Consider the following 21,315-nt stretch of genomic DNA (forward strand, 5'->3'; position numbering starts at 1 on the left):
CCGGTGTGGAACACGGCCAGATGGCAGAAACCTAACCGATTCCCACATCTTTTGGGTGGGATTAAATTTTAAAATTAAGGGATGGGGGTTGTGAGTTACATGAGTAATTTCTGTGTGCTCCAGCTGGGTAGCATTCTCATGGGCTTGTTGTAGACCTGGGACTGCAAATTCCTCAACATTTTGACTGCCTGGATTTCTGTCCCAGGTATCAGAAAGTCTCCGTGAATCCTTTGGAAAGGAAATCCAGGGATACTGTCTAAAATGCCAAATTCTTTATTTTAGGATCAGGTCTTTCTAGGCCAACTGTCCTGGTTGCTGACAAATGTACATGGGGATATGGTCCCAGAATACGAAGCAGTCAGTGCCTAAACAAGACTTACCCTGGTACTTTCAGTTTTCATGCACTGGAAAGTCATTTTGCCCTGTGGTCCAGAGCCATGTAATCAGTGTACTATACTTGGTCCATATTCCATCTTTCACTGGCTTAGCCGCCATTGTTCACTTATATAGCGTGTCCCCTTGCATCATGCCCTTGGGCTTGGACTCCTTCATATTTCGTATCCTACAGAACCATCACTTTCGCCTTCTTCAGACCCTTACTAAAATCCCACCTCCTCCAAGAAGCTTTCCCTAAGTTACATTGCCTTTCTCCACCCAATTTGGCCTCCCTCTGCATCACCTTAGCACGTAGGTCTGTACCACTTAAGCACCCTACTCCCAGCCCCACAGCAGCTACATATCTTTTTTCATGATATTTGTTAAGTGCTCACTATGTGCCTGACACTCTGATACGTTCTGGGGTAGATACAAGTTAAGTGGGTTGGACGCAGTCCATGTCCCACATGGGGCTCACACTCTTAATCCCCATTTCACAGATGAGGCAACTGAGGCACAGAGAAGTTAAGTGACTTGCCCAAGGTCATAAAGCAGACAAGTGGTGGAGCTGGGATTAGAACCCAGGTCCTTCTGACTTCCAGGTCCATGCTCGATGCCCTTCTGACTTCCAGGTCCATGCTTGATCTATGAGGTCATGCTGCTTCTCCTTATCCTCTGCTACTTCCACTATCTGCAATTTATTTTAACGTTTTTCTCCCCCACTAGACTAACAGTTCCTTGAAGGTAGGGATCATCATCATCAATGATATTTACTGAGTGCTTATAATGTGCAGAGTACTGAACTAAGTTCTTGGGGGAGATCAATACAACAGAGTTAGACACATTCCCTGCCCACAATGAACTTAGATTCTAGAGGGGGACACAGACATTAAAATGAATAAATAATTTATAATATTTAATTTAAAGATTGTTTCTACCACCTCTATTGTACTGTACTCTCCAACTGCTTAGCATAGTGCTCTGCACACTGTAAGCACTCAATAAACACCATTGATCAGCTGATTGAGTAAATGGGGACATAGAAAGATTTCTCATTTTGTAAGCAATAAAATACTGATGTCTTGATAATCCTGCCTCTTTCCATCAGTTGTCAAGGAATATGGGTAAGAAAACAATAGCAGGGAAGTGCTAAAATTAGGCCCTGCAACATATAATACAGAATAACACCTGTAAGGAGATGCTGTCAGAATTCATAGTTTTTTCTTCTGATTTTGGTCCTGAATTTGTTCTTCTCCACTTTATTGTTCCATTGCTTGAAGCTTGTCACTGAGAATGTCGGCCACCAGGTTCAGTTTACATTTGCGAAGGGCTTTCAACAATTCAGAAACGTTTGCTTCGTTCCTCTTTATATTCTGCCAGGCTTTCAGGCACTCCCTGAATTGTTCTATCATGTCATAAGGGTGTGCATAAACAATGCTGTCAATTTTGGTGTCGGTAACTCCAAGTGTGCGAATCAGCTTTTTCCATTCTCTTCCCACATGCTCACATATAATATCAAATGCTGCACTCAGTCGCTCTGTAAAAAAAAAAACAAAAACAAAATGGTAGTGAGGAAGCTAAATGAGCAGTTCTATAGGTGAATTTTTCAGGATAAAGAATCTTTGTATACCCCAACTACTGACTTTCAAAATATTGAGAAACAACGTGGCTTAGTGGAAAGAGCCTGGGCATGGGAGTGAGAGGACCTGGCCTCTAATTTCAGCTCTGCCACTTACCTGCTGTGTGTATCTGGGAAAGTCACTTAACTTCTCTGTGCCTCATTTCTGCCTCTGTAAAATGGGGATTCAATACCTGTTCTCCCCTGGGGATAGGAACTACATTCATTCATTCAACGTATTTTTTGAGCACTTACTGTGTACAGAGCACTGTACTAAGTGCTTGGAAAGTACAATTCAGCAATAAAGAGAGACAATGCCCAAATTGGGCTTACAGTCTAGACCAATCTAATCATCTTATCACGGTGCTTGGCACACAAGTAAGCACTTAACAAATACCAAATTATTATCATTTCACCGTGAGCTCCATTTGGGGCAGGGATTGGGTCTGATTTGATTATCCTGTACAGCACTAGGCTCATAGTAAGTAAATCATTATTACTGTTGTGTACAGGTGCACCACCAATCATTCCCACGCAAACTGTTGTTGTGGTTGCCTTATTCTGTTCAGTAGTGTCTGACCCGTAGCAACGCCACAGACTCATCTCTCCTAGAACGGACACATCAGGAGAGCTTTATTGCCAGTCCTATCCACATGGCTAGAAATGGACAATTTGGTAATGAATAAACTTCACATTTAAGCATTGGCAATTTAGAGTGTGTAGGGCTCTGGAATTCTGCAGCTACTAAAGGCCAATCTATGTGATGAGAGCCAAGAGAACTCTGCCTCCCCAAACTTGTGAAACCAGCAGTTATTTGCAGGGTAACTTGTAATTTGTAGGAAGACCCAGCCCGTTTCACCCCTTTGGAATTCCCCAGGGCAGCTTACCCTCAGGAGCGAATGTGAAGGCCTTGTGGGTGGAAACATGCCTACCAATTCTTTTGTACTGTATTCTCCCAAGTGGGCAGTACAATGAAACCAGTAAGTGCTCAATAAATACTCCTGATTGACTGACTGACTGATTCGTGACTGATTAACTGATTACTTGCAGCAGTTCCAAAATCGGACACTTTTTTGAGTTTGGCAGGCACAGAAGCTGATTGGAGGAGGAACAAAAGTTTCCTGGCAGAGGGAAGCAGGAATGTGGCCTGGAGAGAGACCTTCCTCTTTCTGCTGGAAACCTTCCCCCCTACACTGCAAGCCCATTCATTGTTCCCACCATAAACTTGTTTCCTCTCAGCTGGTTTCTGACTAGACTGCTACTGAGGTCTTGAACTTTCACTGAAGCCCACATAATGTGCTGTATAGAGAGCCAATCTTGGTAACTGTAAAACACAGACCTAAAATGGGAGAAGAGAGAATAGGAAGATGTCATCTCCTCAGAAATCCTCTCCTGAGCATGCGTGCATGCACAAACACACACCCACATACTCACATTAGGTTCTGTATTACTAGTACTAATAGTCATCACCTTTATTAGGCATTTTTTATGTTCAAAGCAATCTAGTAAGCAAAGAAATATGCAGATGAGGTACAGTCTTAATAATGTTAATAATGTTGGTATTTGTTAAGCGCTTACTATGTGCAGAGCACTGTTCTAAGCGCTGAGGTAGATACAGGGGAATCAGGTTGTCCCACATGGGGCTCATAGTCTTAATCCCCATTTTACAGATGAGGTAACTGGGGCACAGAGAAGCTAAGTGACTTGCCCACAGTCACACAGCTGACAAGTGGCAGAGCTGGGATTTGAACTCATGACCTCTGACTCCAAAGCCCGTGCTCTTTCCACTGTGCCACACTGCTTCTCTGTACCAGTCTTGGTACCTGGTCCCTAAAGGCTCACAATCTAAGAATGAGGAAGGGGTTGGGGATAGTGACAGGCAAGTAAGGAGCAGTTAACAAAAAGATGAAAGACAGAGACAATGAAAAACAGGAAAGAAACAGCAGGATTTCAAACTTCTCACAGTTCACACCACAGTACCCAGTGAACAGAGGTTGAAAAAATCACTGTGGTGACCACATCAACTCAAATAATAACACAATGATAATAATAAATGATAATGATATATTTGTTGAGGGCTTACTATGTACTAAGCACTGTTCTAAGTGCTGCATGCAGCTCACTACCAACGTTCACTGCTGAAAGAGAGTGAAAAAGAAAGAGAGAGAGATATGGTTCTGGTTAAATTCCATTAAATTCTGTAGTTAAACTGCTAGTGATAGCCATGATATTGTGGATCTGCCTGCTTTAAATGCTGCCTTTAACTGTGGGGTTTGACAGCACACACTTTTTACTAGGAGTTCATAGGTTGCATTCATTGTCTATTTTTCCCAGTCTCAGTTGGGGGTTACTGTGAGCCCATTGTGGGCAAAGATTGTCTCTATTTGTTGCTGAATTGTACTTCCCAAGCTCTTAGTACAGTGCTCTGCACACAGTAAGTGCTCAATAAATATGATTGAATGAATGAATGACGATCTTACCAGGATCCTCTTATTGGTAACCTCACTAAGTTTTTACCATTTCATTCAGATTTCCTGTGAACAGAGAATAGCTAATAATAATAATAATGGTATTTTAAGTGCTTACTATGTGCCAAGGACTATACTAAGCACTGGGGTAGATACTAGATGGTCAGTTCCCACACGGTACTCACATTTTAAGGAGATGGAAGCATAGGTATTGAACCCCCATTTTCCAGATGAGGGGCCTGAGGATCAGAGAAGTTGAGTGACTTTTCCAAGGTCACAGAGCAGGTAAGTGGCAGAGCCAGCATTAGAATACAGGTCATTTGACTCGCAGGCTCGTCCTCTTTCCACTAGGCCAGGTTGCTTCCCATAGCTATGGCTTAACTGTTCCTCTGTTTGAAGTGCACTGAGTTGAGGCAGCTTTATGCGGTGGAATGCAATCGCTCACTCAGTTTAGAGTCTGGAGATAATAGGGGGACACTACTCTCTGCTCTTCCCCAACATTAGCAACTACTGGCATACCAGGCCATTTTTGCTGCTGGGCCAATTTTTAGAGCTAAATGGGGCTCTGATGACTGGGCAGGGTGTCATGCTTGACACGTTACCTTGTTCCTAGGCTGACTCCATTACTGCAACTAGTGGCCAGAGGTAGGACTCCTATACACCTAGTGGTACATTTGCGGTGGTTTGAGGGAGGCAGGAGGACATGTCAGGGAAAAGAGCCAGGTCCAAAACAGCACCTTCAGCACAAAACCCATTTTCCTTTGCCCGGCTAAGCAAGCTACTGGCTTCAACTCTGATCCACGGAGAAGCAGCATGGCCTAATAGATGGGGCATGGGCCTGGGAATCAGAAGGACCTGGGTTCTAATCCTGGCTCCACCACTTCTTTGCTGTGTGACCCTGAGCAAGTCACTTTACTTCTTTGGGCCTCAGTTACCTCATCTGTAAAATGAGTATTAAGACTGACTTTGAACCCCATTTGGGATCGTGTCTAAGTTGATAAGCTTGTATAGACCCCAGCACACAGTACGGTGCCTAGCACATTGTAAGCATTTAACATATACCATTAAAAACAAAAAAATGAGTCCTTGCCAAACAAGATTCTGACTTAGTACTGAGGATGAAGCAGAATGGCCTAGTGGATAGAGCGAGGGCCTGGGAGTCACGTAATTCCAGCTCTGTCAATAATCACAACAATAATAATAATAGTACTTCTAAGCATTTACTATTTGCTAAGCACTGTTCTAAGTGTTGAGGTAGATATAAGTTAATCATGTTGGACACAGTTCCTGTCTCACTTGGGGCTCACACTCTTATCCCCATTTTACAGATGAGGTAACTGAGGCCCAGAGAAGCCAAGTGAGTGCCTAATGTCATACAGCAGACATGTGGCGGAGCGGGGATTAGAATCCAGGTCCTAATGCCTCCCAGGTCTGTGCTCGATTCACTAAGCCACACTGCTTCTAACTTGTCCATTGTGTGACCTTGGGCAAGCCACTTAACTTCTGTGTGCCTCAGATACCTCATCTGCAAAATGGGGATTAAAACTGTGCATCCATGTGGAATCTGATTAGCTTCGATCTACCCCACTGCTTAGTACAATGCCTGACACATAGTAAGTGCTTAATCAATACCATGAAAAAGGGCTTCCACTCTCAAATGGACACTTCTCCCTCCTTATACATCAATAGGTATACTCATTTTACCCTTACCAAAGCTAAACTCTATATTACATCTATGAGATAGTAACTTTTACCATATTAAACTGAGGATTATCTTTCTCAGACCTCTCTGTTTGTTCATTTTAGTACTTCTAATAATAATAATTATAATTATGGTATTTATTAAGCACTTACTATGTGCCAGACACTACACTAAGCGGTGAGGTGGGTACAAGAAAATCAGTTTGGACACAGTCCCTGTCCCACCTAAGGCTCCTTTTACAGATGAGGTTACTTAGGCACAGAGAAGTGAAATGACTTGCCTAAGGCCACACTCCAAAGTGGCAGAGTCAGGATTAGACCCATGACCTTCTGACTCCTAGATCCATGTTCTATCCACTACACCATGCTGCAGTCTGTTTTCTAAACTTGTAGAGCTCGTATTTTTAATCATGCAGAATTTACATTTTTAAAGAAACTCACCTTAAGAAAAAATCATATTATTACACTTGCATCAAGACTAATGCCATATGCATGTGCACAATTGTTACTCCACTGTAAAATATTCTAACCACATGGACATGTGTTGTCAAAGAATTTTCCCTAATTTCCCAAGAGTGTTTGTTCTAAAATGTATAGTGAAAACACACGCTATGGAAGAAATGCCTGGTATATAAAAAAGTTATAATCGAAAGCGAAAGATCCTGACTGTAAACTTCTTCACTAGACTGTCAGTTCCTTTAGGTAGGCATTGTTTGTACTAGCTCCAATGTACTGTTCCAATCTCTTAATACAGTGCTCTGTGCACCATAATAATTATGGCATTTAAGTGCTTACTATGGGCCAACCGCTGTACTAGATACAAGATAATGAGGCCAGACATAGTCCCTGTCACATTTGGGGCTCACAGCCTAAATAGGTGGGGATTAGGATTTAATCCCTAGTTTACAGGTTAGATAACTGAAGCACAGAGAAAGTTCACACAGCAGGCAAGTGGCAGAGCAGAGAATAGAACCCAGGTTCTCTGGCTCCCAGGCCCATTCTCTTCCCACCCAGTTGTGCTGTTTCCCAATAAATAATACTTGACTGACTGGCTACCTGAATGTCACTTGCTTAGGTATCTTATTATCTGTTACTAGTTTGGATAATCAGAAAAGAGGTTCAGATCATTACAGAAAATGGAGCAAGTTCTCAGCTCAATTCAACCAAATGAAATTGGGTTTAGCTGTCTGAATCGAATCTCATTCCAAACCATTCAAATAACCAGCACACTGTTCTGACACATCAAACGTGGAAGGGTGTTCATACCTCTTTCCCTTGGGTCTAGTAGATCTTCGGTAGCAGATCCATATTTTTCAAACTTGTCCAAATCGGCCAACAGATCTTCTCTTTTAAGTGATTGGAACATCTCCCTAAGGAAGTTAACGTTGCTTCTGGAGATGTCATTTTGATCTATCAGAATGGTGAAAAGATCGATTCCATTTTGGACCTCTTCTAGTTTTCTTTTTCCAACTTTTTGTCTGCTCAAAAACTTGATGCTAGCAATTTCACTTTCCCTTAAATTCATGGAGAATTTGTGCAATAAGCATAAAAATGGATCCATAATGACAGTCCTTCAAGAGAATAAACAAATATATTTAGAGTTGAATGAAAATAAAGAAATGTTTTTAAGCAATTTAGACCTAGATAACCAGGGCTCTATGTTTTTGAAATAAAATTTAAACTTTTTTCAAAAGCAAAAAGGATTATTAATTGGCACCTTCCATGTGGAGTTAGCACTTGCACAAAACAGCAACTCCGCTGAAGAGCACTTTCAGTTTCACATTGTTTCTAATCTCTGCCTTCATAAGAACCTTATTTTATGACAACTTTCTTCACAGTTCAATGCCAATGGTTCCAAACAAACAGCACACTTTCTTTGGGAAATTAAATGAAAATAGGTTCAGGTTCGGAGAAAGGATTACTTACTTCCTGGTACTATTTGGGTGACCTTGCAGACAACTTGCATCAGGAAGAACAACTTCTGGGTCAGATAAATGCCCCTCCCACTGAAAAAAAAATCTATTCCTGTAACCGGAAATTACCCTACCCCAGTCTTTAACTTTTTAGTTAGGGAGAGTCCAATTGTCAGTAGATGGCACTACACTACAAGTATCGGGCCTGCAACTAAGATTCTTCCTGCACATTTGCAAACAGTCAAAAAAGAGAGGGGACATCTCTATCTCTCTGTCTTCCCTCCCTTCCAAAAAAAAAAAAAATAAAAATAAGTGTAAACCAGATAGCGTTGTTTGGCATTTGAGCTTTAAGATTATTTCGAGTGATTCAGTTGATGTTTTGTTTTGTTTTGTCTTTGCATTGGCAGGGCGAACAGACTAAACCAAGAGGTCCTCTTCATCTTTAATGTTGATGACTCTTAAGGCATTTCAGTTTATTGCCGCTCTCCACCTTGATCCTTTTATTACTAACACCCAGTGTTCCCAAAACTTTGTATAATCCATTTGCCTCCCGATGCTCGTTCCCCGACTTTGAAGATCAGTCAGCATTAGAGGGCTGGCACAACCCAAGCCTGATTTGTTGTTGAAGCAATCCTGCTTCACTTAATATTCTGTGTTTGCAGACAGAACTTTGTCTGTTGCACTGTGGGTATGGATGACTCCACTCTTTCTCAGATTTCTATTGTCTCTTCTCTTTCAGTTTAGTTTTTCAATATGTCATTTTTGGGAGAGGCTCTAACCTCCATTGCATTACAGGGAAATAAGATTGAAAACGCCCAACCAGGTTTAGTCAATCAATCAATCATATTTATTGAGCACTTACTATGTGCAGAGCACTGTACTAAATGCTTGGGAGAGTATAGTACAACAGAATTAGCTGACACGTTCTCTGCCCATACCAAGCTTACAGCCTCCCATTTTCCCCTCATATTTCTTGCGCTGAAGTCGACTCTTCAGCAGCAAATACCCTCTACTTGTATCAGTGATGAGGAGTAGAGCAAATATTTTGGGGAGGGCAGCCCTAGCTGGTGAATGCTGGTTAGGTCTTTGAATATCCTCACTGTCAGTCCTTGTAGCTTAGGGTTTTAGGCTTTGGACTTTGCAAAAATCTCTCCACAGAGCTCCACGAGTTCAATCTCTCTTATTATTGGTGCTGTACTAGGGAGTGATATTTTTAAAAATCCCTCTATATTGTAAGCTTGCTATGAGCAGAGAATGTGTCTGCTAAATATGTTCATTTGTACTCTCCAAAGTGCTTAGTACAGTGCTCTGCACATAGTAAGTGCTCAATTAATACGATTGATTGAAGCAGGCTCCGCTGCCGGGGACAATCAGCATATCCACAGATAGAGCAGCCCGTCCTGGGATGAGATGATTTGGGGGCTGGGATGGGCAGATGGGACAATGGGAAGGTCAGTCAGTCAATCATATTTATTGAGTGCTTACTGTGTGCAGAGCACTCTACTAAGTACTTGGGAGAGCCTCCTCCCCTGTTCTCTTCCCCTCCCTTCAGGCTCATATCTCCTCCTGCCTCCAGGACGTCTCCACCTGGATGTCTGCCCACCACCTAAAACTCAACTTGTCCAAAACTGAGCTCCCTATCTTCCCTCCCAAACCCTGTCCTCTTCCCGATTTTCCTCTCACTGTGGATGGTGCGACCATTCTTCCCGTCTCTCAAGCCCGCAACCTTGGTGTCATCCTTGACTCCGCTCTCTCATTCATCCCACACATCCAATCCGTCACCAATGCCTGCCACCTTTACAATATCTGTCACCAATCCATCACCTTTACAATATTGCCAAGATCCGCTCCTTCCTCTCCATCCAAATGGCTATCGTACTGGTACAAGCTCTCATAATATCCTGGCTGGATTACTGTGTCAGCCTTCTCTCTGACCTCCCTTCCTCCTGTCTCCCCCTACTCCAGTCTATTCTTCATTCCGCTGCCTGGATCATCTTCCTGCAGAAACGCTCTGGGCATGTCACTCCCTTCCTTAAAAACCTCCAGTGGTTGCCCATCAACCTCCGCACGAAACAAAACCTTCTCATTCTGGGCTTCAAGGCTCTCCATCACCTTGCCCCCTCCTATCTGTCCTCCCTTCTCTCTTTCTACTGCCCACCCTGCAGACTCCGCTCCTCTACCGCTCACCTTCTCACCATCTCCCGTTCAAGCTTATCCCGCCATCGACCTCTGGCCCACGTCCTACCGCTGTCCTGAAATGCCCTCCCTCCTCACCTCCGCCAAACTAACTTTCTTCCTCACTTCAAAACCCTACTGAAAGCTCACCTCCTCCAAGAGGCCTTCCCAGACTGAGCTTTCCCTTTTCCCTCTGCTCCCTCTGCTCCCTCTGCTCCCTCTCTGCTCCCCCTCCGCCCTCTGTTCCCTTTCCCTTCCCCCTTTTCCTCCCCTCAGCTAAGCCCACTTTTCCCTCCGCTCCTCATCCCCTCCCCTCAGTACTGTGCTCATTTGTATATATTTTTATTACTCTATTTATTTTGTTAATGAGGTGTACAACCCCTTGATTCTATATATCATGATTATGTTGTCTTGTTTTTGTCCATCTGTCTCCCCCGATTAGTCTGTAAGCCCATCATTGGGCTGGGATTGTCTCTATCTGTTGCCAAATTGTATATTCCAAGTGCTTAGTACAGTGTTCTGCACATAGTAAGCGCTCAATAAATACGATTGAATAAATGAATGAATGAATGAGAGTGCAATATAACAATAAAACAGGCACATTCCAGGAAAGTGAAGTCACAGGGAGCAGGCAGATGAGATTGGTAGGAAGAGAAGGGAATGATATCTTTGGGGAAGGAGACAATGGCATTCACAAGGGTCCAGGGCATCCAGAAGCCTGCCCTCTGCTTCCGCCAGGCTCGGCCATGTGGCTGTTCCTGCCCAGTGGTGCTACCTGCCACTGCCTACTCCCTCTCTATCTCTGTCTGTCTGCCTCTGTCTCTTTCCATTTTTTTCTGTCTCTGTCTCTGCATCTCTGTTCCTGTCTCTTTCTCTCTGCTTTGCATCTACCCATAGATGTGATATGTTCTGTAATGTAATTAATCAAGCTGAACCCCACGTAGGTCTTAATCAGACCAAGGAAATGACATCATTAAAAAAATATTGGTAAAACTAAGCCCAATTCCAGGCCTGGAGGAAAGGAGATGGGAGGGGAATATATGTTCCACGGCAGCAGAAGCCCATGCTGGTTGAGGAGACCATGGTGGCCTAGTCTCTCCCTTGTGCCCAGGGCAGGGCCAGCTCTCCACACCTGCTTCCTTGCAAAATACTGGAGTCTAGCTAATGAGGCTCATGGGGACAGGGCTGCCTTCGATCTTGGGAAGGAGGGGAGCCAACATGAAGACCTACGCCAGGCTGGAGATTTCAGGAGGAGACAGTGAAGCAGAGTGGGAGAGCTGTAGCCCTGGAAGTCAGAGGTTCTGGGTTCTAGTCTTGGCTTTGCCACCTGTCTACTATGTGGTCTTGGGCAATCTGTTTAAACTTCCCATGCCTCAGTTTCCTCTTCTGTAAAATACTGTAAACTATTTTATTTCTGTAAAATTCTGTAAAGTACCTGAACCCTGCCTTGCAGGGGAGTTGTGGGGAGCAAATTACAATAACTGCCAAAAGGTGTTTTGGCAAAAAAAGCATCAAATAGAAACTCAGGTCTTGTCTAACTCACCACTGATCTCTTGGCCATGTACCGGCCCTGAACTGGAACACCCTCCCTCTTCATATCTGATATATAATCACTTTCCTCACTTTCTAAGCCTTATCGAAAGCACGTCTCCTCCAAGAGGCCTTCCCCGACTAAGCCATCATTTCCTCTTCTTACACTCCCTTCTGCGTCACCTTTGCACTTGGAAATCCACCCTTAATTCACCCCCCTTCAACTCCAAAGTACTTATCTACATGTACAAAATGTATTTATGTTAATGTTTGCATCCCCATCTAGACTTTAAGCACACTGTGGGCAGGGGACATGTCTCCTAACTCTGTTATACCGTACTATCTGAATCGCTTAGTGCACCGCACACGGTAAGCACCTAATAAATACGATGGATTGATCGATCAATTGCAGGGGTGACATGGGATCACCCCGATCTCAGAAGAGTGCCGTTTTCTGACCAGATCCCCAGCTTGGGATGAAGCCACAGTGAACAGCAGAGAGACGTCAATGCCCCAGGGCCAATATGACACCCTGCTGGCTCTAACCTTTGTCTCCATTTCACTTGGTCATTTTATTTTTCTCCCTTTCCCTACAGCCCCACTGCAAATCCCCACAACTTCTTCTCAACTTTTTATATCTGCCAGAGAATGTGCCGTGTCCTTAGTGAATTGGCTCAGCCTCTGCACACTAGCTTAGAGCAGAGACCCTTGTCCAGATGGCTCTCCCTCCAAGGGCCCGTCTCCAGAAGTTCCTGCCATCTTTGGGAAAAGCCTAGGGGGATGCCCCTTGCTCAGAGTTTAAAGCAATCTCCTTCCAGCTCCCTGCAATCTCTCTAGAATTTTGCAGGGTGCCTTGAATGCCTGAGTATGAAGATCACAGCCTGCTTAAGGGAGAAATTGCTGTAAGCTTTATTCCCGTTCCCCACCCCCAATTAATAGAATCCAGAGTGACGCTGTCATTGGAAGTTGTTACAGCTGTCTCGCCAGGCCAGGTTAATGCCGGAATGTCAATCACAGATCCCAAAATAGCCCATCAAGTGAAGCCTGTATCTTGCCAACTGCATTTGGTCGGTAATGAGCCAAGAGAAAAATGAAATGCTAAAGATGCCAAGCTAGACTCTGCCAGTTTTTACTGTACCAATGTTACTGTGTGAGGTCAGAACATGTTAAATCATTTTTGAAGACATGAGGGAATTACATTGTAACCCTTCATGCTTAAAGAACTCTCTTTAGAAGCAGCATGGCTTAGTAGAAGGAGCATGGGCCAAGGAGTCAGAGGACCTGGGTTATAATCTCTGCTCCACCACTTGTCTGCGGTGTGACCTTGGGAAAGTCATTAAACATCTCTGTGCCTCAGTTACCTCATATGTAAAATAGGGATTATGACTATGAGGCCTATGTGGGGCAGGGGCTGTGACCAACCTGATTAGCTTGTATCTATCCCAGGACTTAGTAGAGTGCCTGGCACAATGTAAATGCTTAACAAATACTATTTTTTAAAAAATGAAAAGAGTCTTCTATCTCCAGGAACATCACCAAAGGCAAGGCATATGAAACACTAGATTCAGTCAATCAGAAGCAAGCAATCATATAAAGCTACACAAACCTGTTAGGCCAAATATTATTCCAGGAGAATATGTATATCTGTGCAAGCCTTTTTTTCCCAGTGGTACTTATTGAGTACTTATTTTGTTCAAAGCACTGTCCTAGATGCTTGGGAGAGTACAGTACAATAGAATTGATAGACATATTCCTTACTCATAAGGAGCTTACAGTTTAGAGAGGAAGACAGACAAGTGTTCCTTGGGGGAAAAAGGAAGGCAAAGGAAACAGAGAGGAAGCAGTGTGAGGTGAAATATTGGGGATCACAGCTGTTTGCCCTGAGACAACAAAGAAAAGGCAGAATATTCAGGCCACTCTGAACGGTCTACTTCTGACAACAGGATTTGGTTGGCAACAACAAGTACATGAAATTATGGAATGTTATTTCAGAAGGAAAAGTGGTAGTCCAGTTTGACCTACTTGAATTGGAGAAGGCTTGGATGCATTACAGGTGTAACCCAGGTAACTGCCACTTCATGATATGTACAATCGAAGGATAGCGTCCGTATTTTTTATAGTATTTGTTGAGAGCTTACTACGTGACAAACGGAGTTCTAAAAGCTAGGGTAGAAACAAGTTAATTAGGTTGGACACAGTCCCTGTCCCTCATGAGGCTCACAGTCTAAGTAGGAGGGAGAACAGGAGAACTGAGGCACAGAGAAGCCCAAGGCCTCAGGGCAACGTTTGGTATCAGGATTAGAACCCAGATCCTCCAACTCCCAGGCCTGTACTCTTTCCACAAGCCATGTTGCTTCTAAAGTTTCTGTTTAAAACCTTACCACAGGTTACAACCACCCCATGATATAACTACCCCAGGGACACAACTTGTATTGTTTGCTTTCTTGCCCCATGTAAAAGACCAAGCTCCCTTTGTTCTGACCAACCACTACAGATAAGTAAGTCTCTCCCTGGCTTCTTCTTACTTGAGCTGAGATTTAGCAACCAGCAGGGAATGGATTCTGGAGGAAGTTCTTCCCTCAGGTTTCTGCCAGATTTTCAAAGTATAGCTAAGACTCCACAAAAGATAATTACAGAAGTCATTGAACCTGGAGGGCACTTTAGAAATGGATGAGGTGAAGCCTTGCAAGTTGATTGCATCTTATTCAGAGGAATCACTGTCCAACTAGAATCTCATCAAACTTCAAAAATCCAATAGATCATGCAAAATACTGCAACAAATGAAAAAGTAGCTATGGTTTTTCACACATCAGTTAAAGGGTAAAACATTTTTTCATTAATTTTCAAGGGAGTGGATGAACTTATAAAAATGTTTGTAGAAGATGATCCTATAAGAGAGAAGAGTTCAAAGATGTGCAGAAGTGTTTCATAGGAGTTTGCCTGTTATATAGGTACTTTATCAAAAGAAGGCTGCTGTTCAATCCAAGTTGGACTGATCTTTTGCTGAAGTTGGAAAAACACTACTTTGTCAGGGAACAAATATCCACTTCTGTACTTTCTCAAATTTATATTGCAACTTCTTATTTATTAGATATTGTGAAGTTATACTTTGACAATCTAATTAAAATTAAGCAATTTTTATTAAAATCTGGGACAGGGACTGTATCTTACCTGATTGGCTTGTATCTACCCCAGTGTTTAAAACAGTGCTTGACACTTAGTAAGCACTTAACAAATATCATAGTCATGACTATTATGATTATTATGTCTGGCCATCTTATGACTCCTCTGGGTATTGATCTCAGCAATACAGCCTGTCGGCTTCAAACTAAAGATTAGTTTTTACCAGAGGTTCTGAAGTGGAATCTATCTGATACCATGAAACCTTTGGGAAAATGTACCCCATGACACAGTGATTCTTGCTACAAGGAATGAGTTAGGTTGAATGTCTGTATGCCTATATGCCTGTAGAGGGAACTGGTTAGCTAACAAATCTCTGGAAGGAACTTTTCAATGTGGCTTCTTTTAGTAGCCTTAATAGTTTTTATTGTGGCTTCTTTTAGTAGCCTTAATAGTCTTTATTGAACACCCACGTACTATGTCTTTGGGAAGTACAAAAGAGTGAAAAAAAATATTCCCTGCCCTCAGTGAAATTTCACTCCAATCAATGAATCGAATCAATCAGATGGATGATGCAGAAAGAAAAATATTTACAAAGAGAGTAATTAGAGTAAATAATTGAATGTGCAATTGAATAACATATACACAGAAGTGCTCAGCATAGATATAAAGGATTTTAGAAGTGCTGGAGATTGCTGGTGGATTTATATGGTCTGGGGTGCTGCAACTAATTAGGCAAGGCTTATTAGAGGAGGCAAGATTTTAGGAGGACACTGTGTATGGAGATTGCTGTGATTTGCCAGATTTGGGAACCGGAAGAAGGTACAGGCTGGGGGAATGGTTTGAGCAAAGGAATCAAGTGGGATACAAGAACAAGCTTAGCTCTTGATAACTGGAAGGTTAGCTCAAGAAGAGAGACAACAAGTCAAGGATTAGTGGGTGAAGAGACCAGATATATAAGATGGAGTGAGTTGGATGAGCGCCTTGAAGCTGACAGGCTGTATTGCTGAGATCAACACCCAGAGGAGTCCTTGTAAGATGATGTCCTCCTGCCTCCAGGACGTCTCCACCTGGATGTCAGCCCGCCACCTAAAACTCAACATGAGCAAGACTGAGCTCCTCATCTTCCCTCCCAAACCCGGTCCTCTCCCAGACTTCCCTATCACCGTGAATGGCACGACCATCCTTCCCGTCTCTCAGGCCCGCAATCTCAGTGTCATCCTTGACTCGTCTCTCTCGTTCACACCACACATCCTATCCGTTACCAAGACCTGCCGGTTTCACCTTTACAATATCGCCAAGATCCGCCCTTTCCTCTCCACCCAAATGGCTATCTTACTGCTACGGGCTCTTGTTATATCCCGGCTAGACTACTGTGTCAGCCTTCTCTCTGACCTCCCTTCCTCCTCTCTCGCCCCGCTCCAGTCTATTCTTCACTCCGCTGCCCGGCTCATCTTCCTGCAGAAACGATCTGGGCATGTCACTCCCCTTCTTAAACAACTCCAGTGGTTGCCTATCAACCTCCGCTCCAAACAAAAACTCCTCACTCTAGGCTTCAAGGCTCTACATCACCTTGCCCCTTCCTACCTCTCCTCCCTTCTCTCTTTCTACCGCCCACCCCGCATGCTCCGCTCCTCCGCCGCCCACCTCCTCGCCGTCCCTCGGTCTCGCTATCCCACCGTCGACCCCTGGGCCACGTCCTCCCGCGGTCCTGGAAAGCCCTCCCTCCTCACCTCCGCCAAACTGATTCTCTTCCCCTCTTCAAAACCCTACTTAAAACTCACCTCCTCCAAGAGGCCTTCCCAGACTGAGCTCCTCTTCTCCCTCTACTCCCTCTACCACCCCCCCTTTACCTCTCCGCAGCTAAACCCTTTTTTCCCCCTTTCCCTCTACTCCTCCACCTCTCCCTTCCCATCCCCACAGCACTGAACTCGTCCACTCAACTGTATATATTTCCATTACCCTATTTATTTTGTTAATGAATTGTACATTGCTTTGATTCTATTTAGTTGCCATTGTTTTTACAAGATGTTCTTCCCCTTGACTCTATTTATTGCCATTGTTCTCGTCTGTCTGTCTCCCCCGATTAGACTGTAAGCCCGTCAAACAGCAGGGACTGTCTCTATCTGTTGCCGACTTGTTCATTCCAAGCCCTTAGTAAAGTGCTCTGCACATAGTAAGCGCTCAATAAATACTATTGAATGAGTGACCAGATGTAATAATAATCATAGTCGTGACTATGGTATTTGTTATGTGCTATGTGTCAAGCACTGTTCTAAACACTGGGGTAGATACAAGCCAATCAGGTAAGATACATCCCTGTGCCACATGGAGTTCACAGTCTTAATCCCTCTTTTACAGATGAGGTAACAGGCACAGAGAAGTGAAATGACTTGCCCAAGGTCACGCAACAGACAGGTGGCAGAGCGGGATTAGAACCCAAGTCTTCCTGACTTCCAGGCTCATGCTCTATCCACTTGGTCATGCTGCTTTCCAGACGTCCCAGTTTGGGTGAAACAATTCCAATTTGGAGGGGTTGGTGTCACATATAGCTTTAGGTTCATTTAGAATGTGAGCAAAACTTCTTCCCTGAGTAGCAGAGGAGAGGACAGAGAGAAGCTAGAGAAAGGACTGGGAGAAGCTAGAGGAGGGACTGGGTGAAGATAGATAGAGGTCAATGGTTGCACCCTTCAAGGACTGGCTGGGCCTGTGGTCCCAGTTTCAGTGTATCTCTACCTGCACCAAGAAGTCATTCTGTTCCTTAACCACAGCTTTTCCTTCTCCTAGTCTGAATCAACCCTGAAATCAATGGCCCTGCTGTGACTGATCTATTCCAGATCTAGGCTGCCCAGGAACAACCCTGACCCAGCAGCATGGCTTAGCAGAAAGAGCCCGGGCTTGGGAGGCAGAAGTCGTGAGTTCTAATCCCGACTCTGCCACTTGTCAGTTGTGTGGCTTTAGGCAAGTCACTTCACTTCTCTGTGCCTCAGTTACCTCATCTGCAAAATGGGGATTAAGACTGTGAGCCCTGCGTGGAACAACCTGATTACCTTGTATTTACCCCAGCGCTTAGAACAGTGCTTAGCACGTAGTAAGTGCTTAACAAATACCATCATCATTATTATTATTACTTTATTGGTTGGGTGAAGGGATATTCCTGAAGAGAGGGTGCTTCTCCTCGTCACACGACCAGCACTGATGAAGGGGAGAATTTAGGTTTCTTAGTTATTGCTTCTGGGACCTTGTGTTGTTCCTACAATCCTTTGTATGGCCTTCTTCTGGCATGGGAGAGTTGATACTTTTGCAATTTTACTGTAAGGACTTATACTGGGCTCATCCTTCCTTAGCATATGGATGAAATGTTCTAAGTTCTTTCTCCCCGTACCTTGCTATGAGTCTTGCCAATTGGAAAAGAATTATTACAGGGCAGAGCTTAATTTGTACTGGGAGAGATATCGGGGCTATAAATACGAGCCAATCTTCCAGTGCTGTTGTAGTAACCTATGGAGGGGAACAATTCATTCAATAATATTTATTGAGTGCTTACTGTGTTCAAAGCACCGTACTAAGCACTTGGGAGAGTACATTATAACAACAAACAGACATATTTCGGCCCACAGCGAGCTCATTCTCTAAAGGGCAGCATTTGATGAGAAGCTACAGCTCCTCTACTTCCTGGGCCAAGTGAGGCAAGCAAGGATAGGTGATGGTTTCCTTAGGCAACTACTACTGAACTTTGCTCCAGGAGCTGGGGCTAAGGCGACTCCAGCCAAGCCAGTGTTCCCCCAAAGTAGCTGCCCCCATGAACCATGGAGTAAAGTCAGTGCTGGGTAGAGGTGCGAGGTCTTCACCCAAAGGGGCTGGGGATCTAGGACAGTTTCTCTGCTCACAAGGGTCAAGCCCAGGCCCTGCCACCAATTAAGCCCCGATAAGGATCTAGGGTATAATTAGTTAGCCCAAAGAATCACTGGAAAGGTCTGCCACTTATGATGGTGGAACATGGATTTCAGCCTAGGAAATCAAGTGATGACATGATACGAAACTTGTTTTGACCAGTTCTTGTTTGACATCTATGTAGCATCGAAGCATGGTTTCAGCAAACCAGAAAAACTGCTGGAAATCCAAAGGCTCCAGGCTGTTTCTCCCTCTCTGTGTTGGGATCTTGACCAGGTCCACGTCTTTTCATTTATTGCCGTTTGAGTCACGGTTGCTGCTGCCTCATGTGTTTTTGACCTCGGCTTGGATTCTGTGGTGGTAGTGGAAAAGGGCCAGTTTTAAGGGTTGCTTGCCTACTACCCAATTTTTAGCTTTAAACTTTTTGCTTTTTTCAGCATCGATTTCTGAATTGCACTTTTCCCAATCCTCTCAAGCTCAGAATGACTTTGGGAAGTGAAGAATATTTGGCTCTGAGGCACGCAACCTGATCTGAATTCTCCTTTTACCCCTTTTCTTTGTTCTGTGGGCCAAAACTCCTTACGCTTCATAGGGCTGCCTCCCCTTATCTCCTTTCTGCTCTTATTCCAGGAAGTGGGCTCTTATTGACAGAGGCCTGTAGCTATATATCTAGTTTGATTAGTTCTTTTTTATTATCAATTTAATTGTGGGTTTTGTATTGCTTCCGCATTTCGATCAATCAATCATATTTATTGAGTGCTAACTATATGGAGAGTAGTGTACTTGGGAAAAGTGCAATATAACAATATGACAGTTGGTAGACACATTCCCTGCTCACACCAAGACAGCCGTCATTAAGAAGCCTCCTGGGGCACCTTTCGAGTGAAAGCAACAGTTGCTCTCCACAGCTCTCAGCAGGTAAAGTCACTTCCTTCACAGTGCTTAAAAAACAACCTAAATAAACTATGACATAATTTTAAAGCTCACAGAGCAGCAGATTGGAGCCCACCATTCCTCTTCTGGAGGAAGTGACAAAAGCTCAGATTTCAATAGGGGGAGGGCAGATAGCCACTTGTCCCCTTTCCCACACCAATTCCACTCAGCTGGACCAAAAAAAACCATCCCCCAAACCCCACTCATAAAACCATCTTCAATTTCAGGGGCCGCTCTGTCCTAGTGGCCTCAGAGGGAACGGGTTAAAGCTTTGTGGAGCGTTTTCTGAAGAAATCCTACAGAGGGAGCCCACAGCTTTCCAGAAGGATCCAGCAAAATCTCATGTGAGAATCTTTCCAGCAGAGATCTGGAGAGGCTAGTCTTCTTGTATCCACTCTGGGTGGAATTCTATATGACCTGTTACCCACCTCAGTCTCTTTGTTTATTTTTCTTTACTTAACCCAACCCTTGCCTTCCCCACAGCCCTTTCAAATTTCCCTTCTTGCAGCTGCCTGTCGCCCTGAAACTGGCTCCCCTGAATGCTCACCTCCCACGACACTCAGAAGCAGAAAATGACCTGGGCTGCTTTTTTCCTACCCCTAACCCACTGAGGCCACTGCTGTTACTTCCATCACTGTGGCTCTCTTGCAGCTCCCACACTGGGACCGCCCCCCTTAAACCCATGGAGCAGTAGGATGGGGACAGGAGAGTGGTGGAAACTTTGTAGGGTCCTACCCGACCCAATCTCATCTCCACAACCTCTGGGCAAGGATGTTGTGAGGGTGTCCGGTGGGAGGGCAGTCATGATGGGAGATGGTTAAAAAATAAAGCAGTCAAAGTGACTTCAGGTCCTTCGGTGGGCAGAACTGATAGGTTCACATCTTTTGTGTGGAGAGGAATCGTGCTAATGGATGTCTATGAGGATGTCCTGAGGTGAAGATCTTGAGAAATATTGTCAACAGATTCAGATTAATGGATATACAAGCAGGTGTGTGAGCCCTCAGTACCCCTGCTCTTTTTAATTAGTACTAATGATGATGATAATATTTGTGGTATTTGTGGTATTGGTTAGGCGCTTACTACGTGTCAAGCACTGTACTAAGCATTAGGGTAGATACAAGATAATAAGGTCCTATGTGGGGCTCACAGACTAAGTAGAAGGAAGAACAGGTATTAAATTTCCATTTTGCAGAGGGAGTTAAGTCATGGAGAAGTTATTTGACTTGCCCAAGTTCACACAGAAGACAAGTGACGGAGCATTAGGCCATGTTGTTTTAAGAATGCTACTTATTATACTTATGTGCCAAGTACAGTTCATCAAATCACACTCATACAAGAAGCAATCTTTTTCTCTCAGGAATCTGACAGTCTAAGAGGTAAGGGAAAGCAAAGCTTTCACTCAACGAGAGGAACTCCCTTCTTGAAGGCGTTACATCATTCAGGTCTGCCCTCAGCAACTGACTGGATTGCAGCATTATCTACAAGACAATTCGTCACTCAGAGGCTCACACCGAGACCTCTAGACCCTTTCTGGAGAACTGTAGAACAGCTCTTGACACCCTCCATTACATCTCTTTCTCAACTAATC

General features: G+C 44.0%; 1 protein-coding gene across 2 annotated transcripts; it reads right to left on the reverse strand.

Moving 5' to 3' along the window:
- Positions 1 to 1,315: 1,315 nt before the first annotated feature.
- On the reverse strand, positions 1,316 to 8,135 carry FADD (Fas associated via death domain). Of its 2 annotated transcripts, none has more exons than XM_007658631.3 (3): positions 8,089 to 8,135; positions 7,429 to 7,733; positions 1,316 to 1,912 (listed from the first exon to the last, which is right to left on the reverse strand). In XM_007658631.3, exons 2-3 carry the CDS (start codon positions 7,721 to 7,723, stop codon positions 1,635 to 1,637), a joined length of 573 nt encoding a protein of 190 aa, XP_007656821.1. In that variant the 5' UTR covers positions 7,724 to 7,733; positions 8,089 to 8,135; the 3' UTR covers positions 1,316 to 1,634. The 2 variants fall into 2 exon arrangements, with proteins under 2 accessions (XP_007656821.1, XP_001507113.1); XM_001507063.5 differs by lacking the exon at positions 8,089 to 8,135 and adding an exon at positions 7,880 to 8,067.
- Between the last annotated feature and the right edge of the window lie 13,180 nt (positions 8,136 to 21,315).

The sequence above is a fragment of the Ornithorhynchus anatinus genome, chromosome 3 (assembly GCF_004115215.2).
Source record: "Ornithorhynchus anatinus isolate Pmale09 chromosome 3, mOrnAna1.pri.v4, whole genome shotgun sequence".
NCBI classification, from domain to species: domain Eukaryota; kingdom Metazoa; phylum Chordata; class Mammalia; order Monotremata; family Ornithorhynchidae; genus Ornithorhynchus; species Ornithorhynchus anatinus.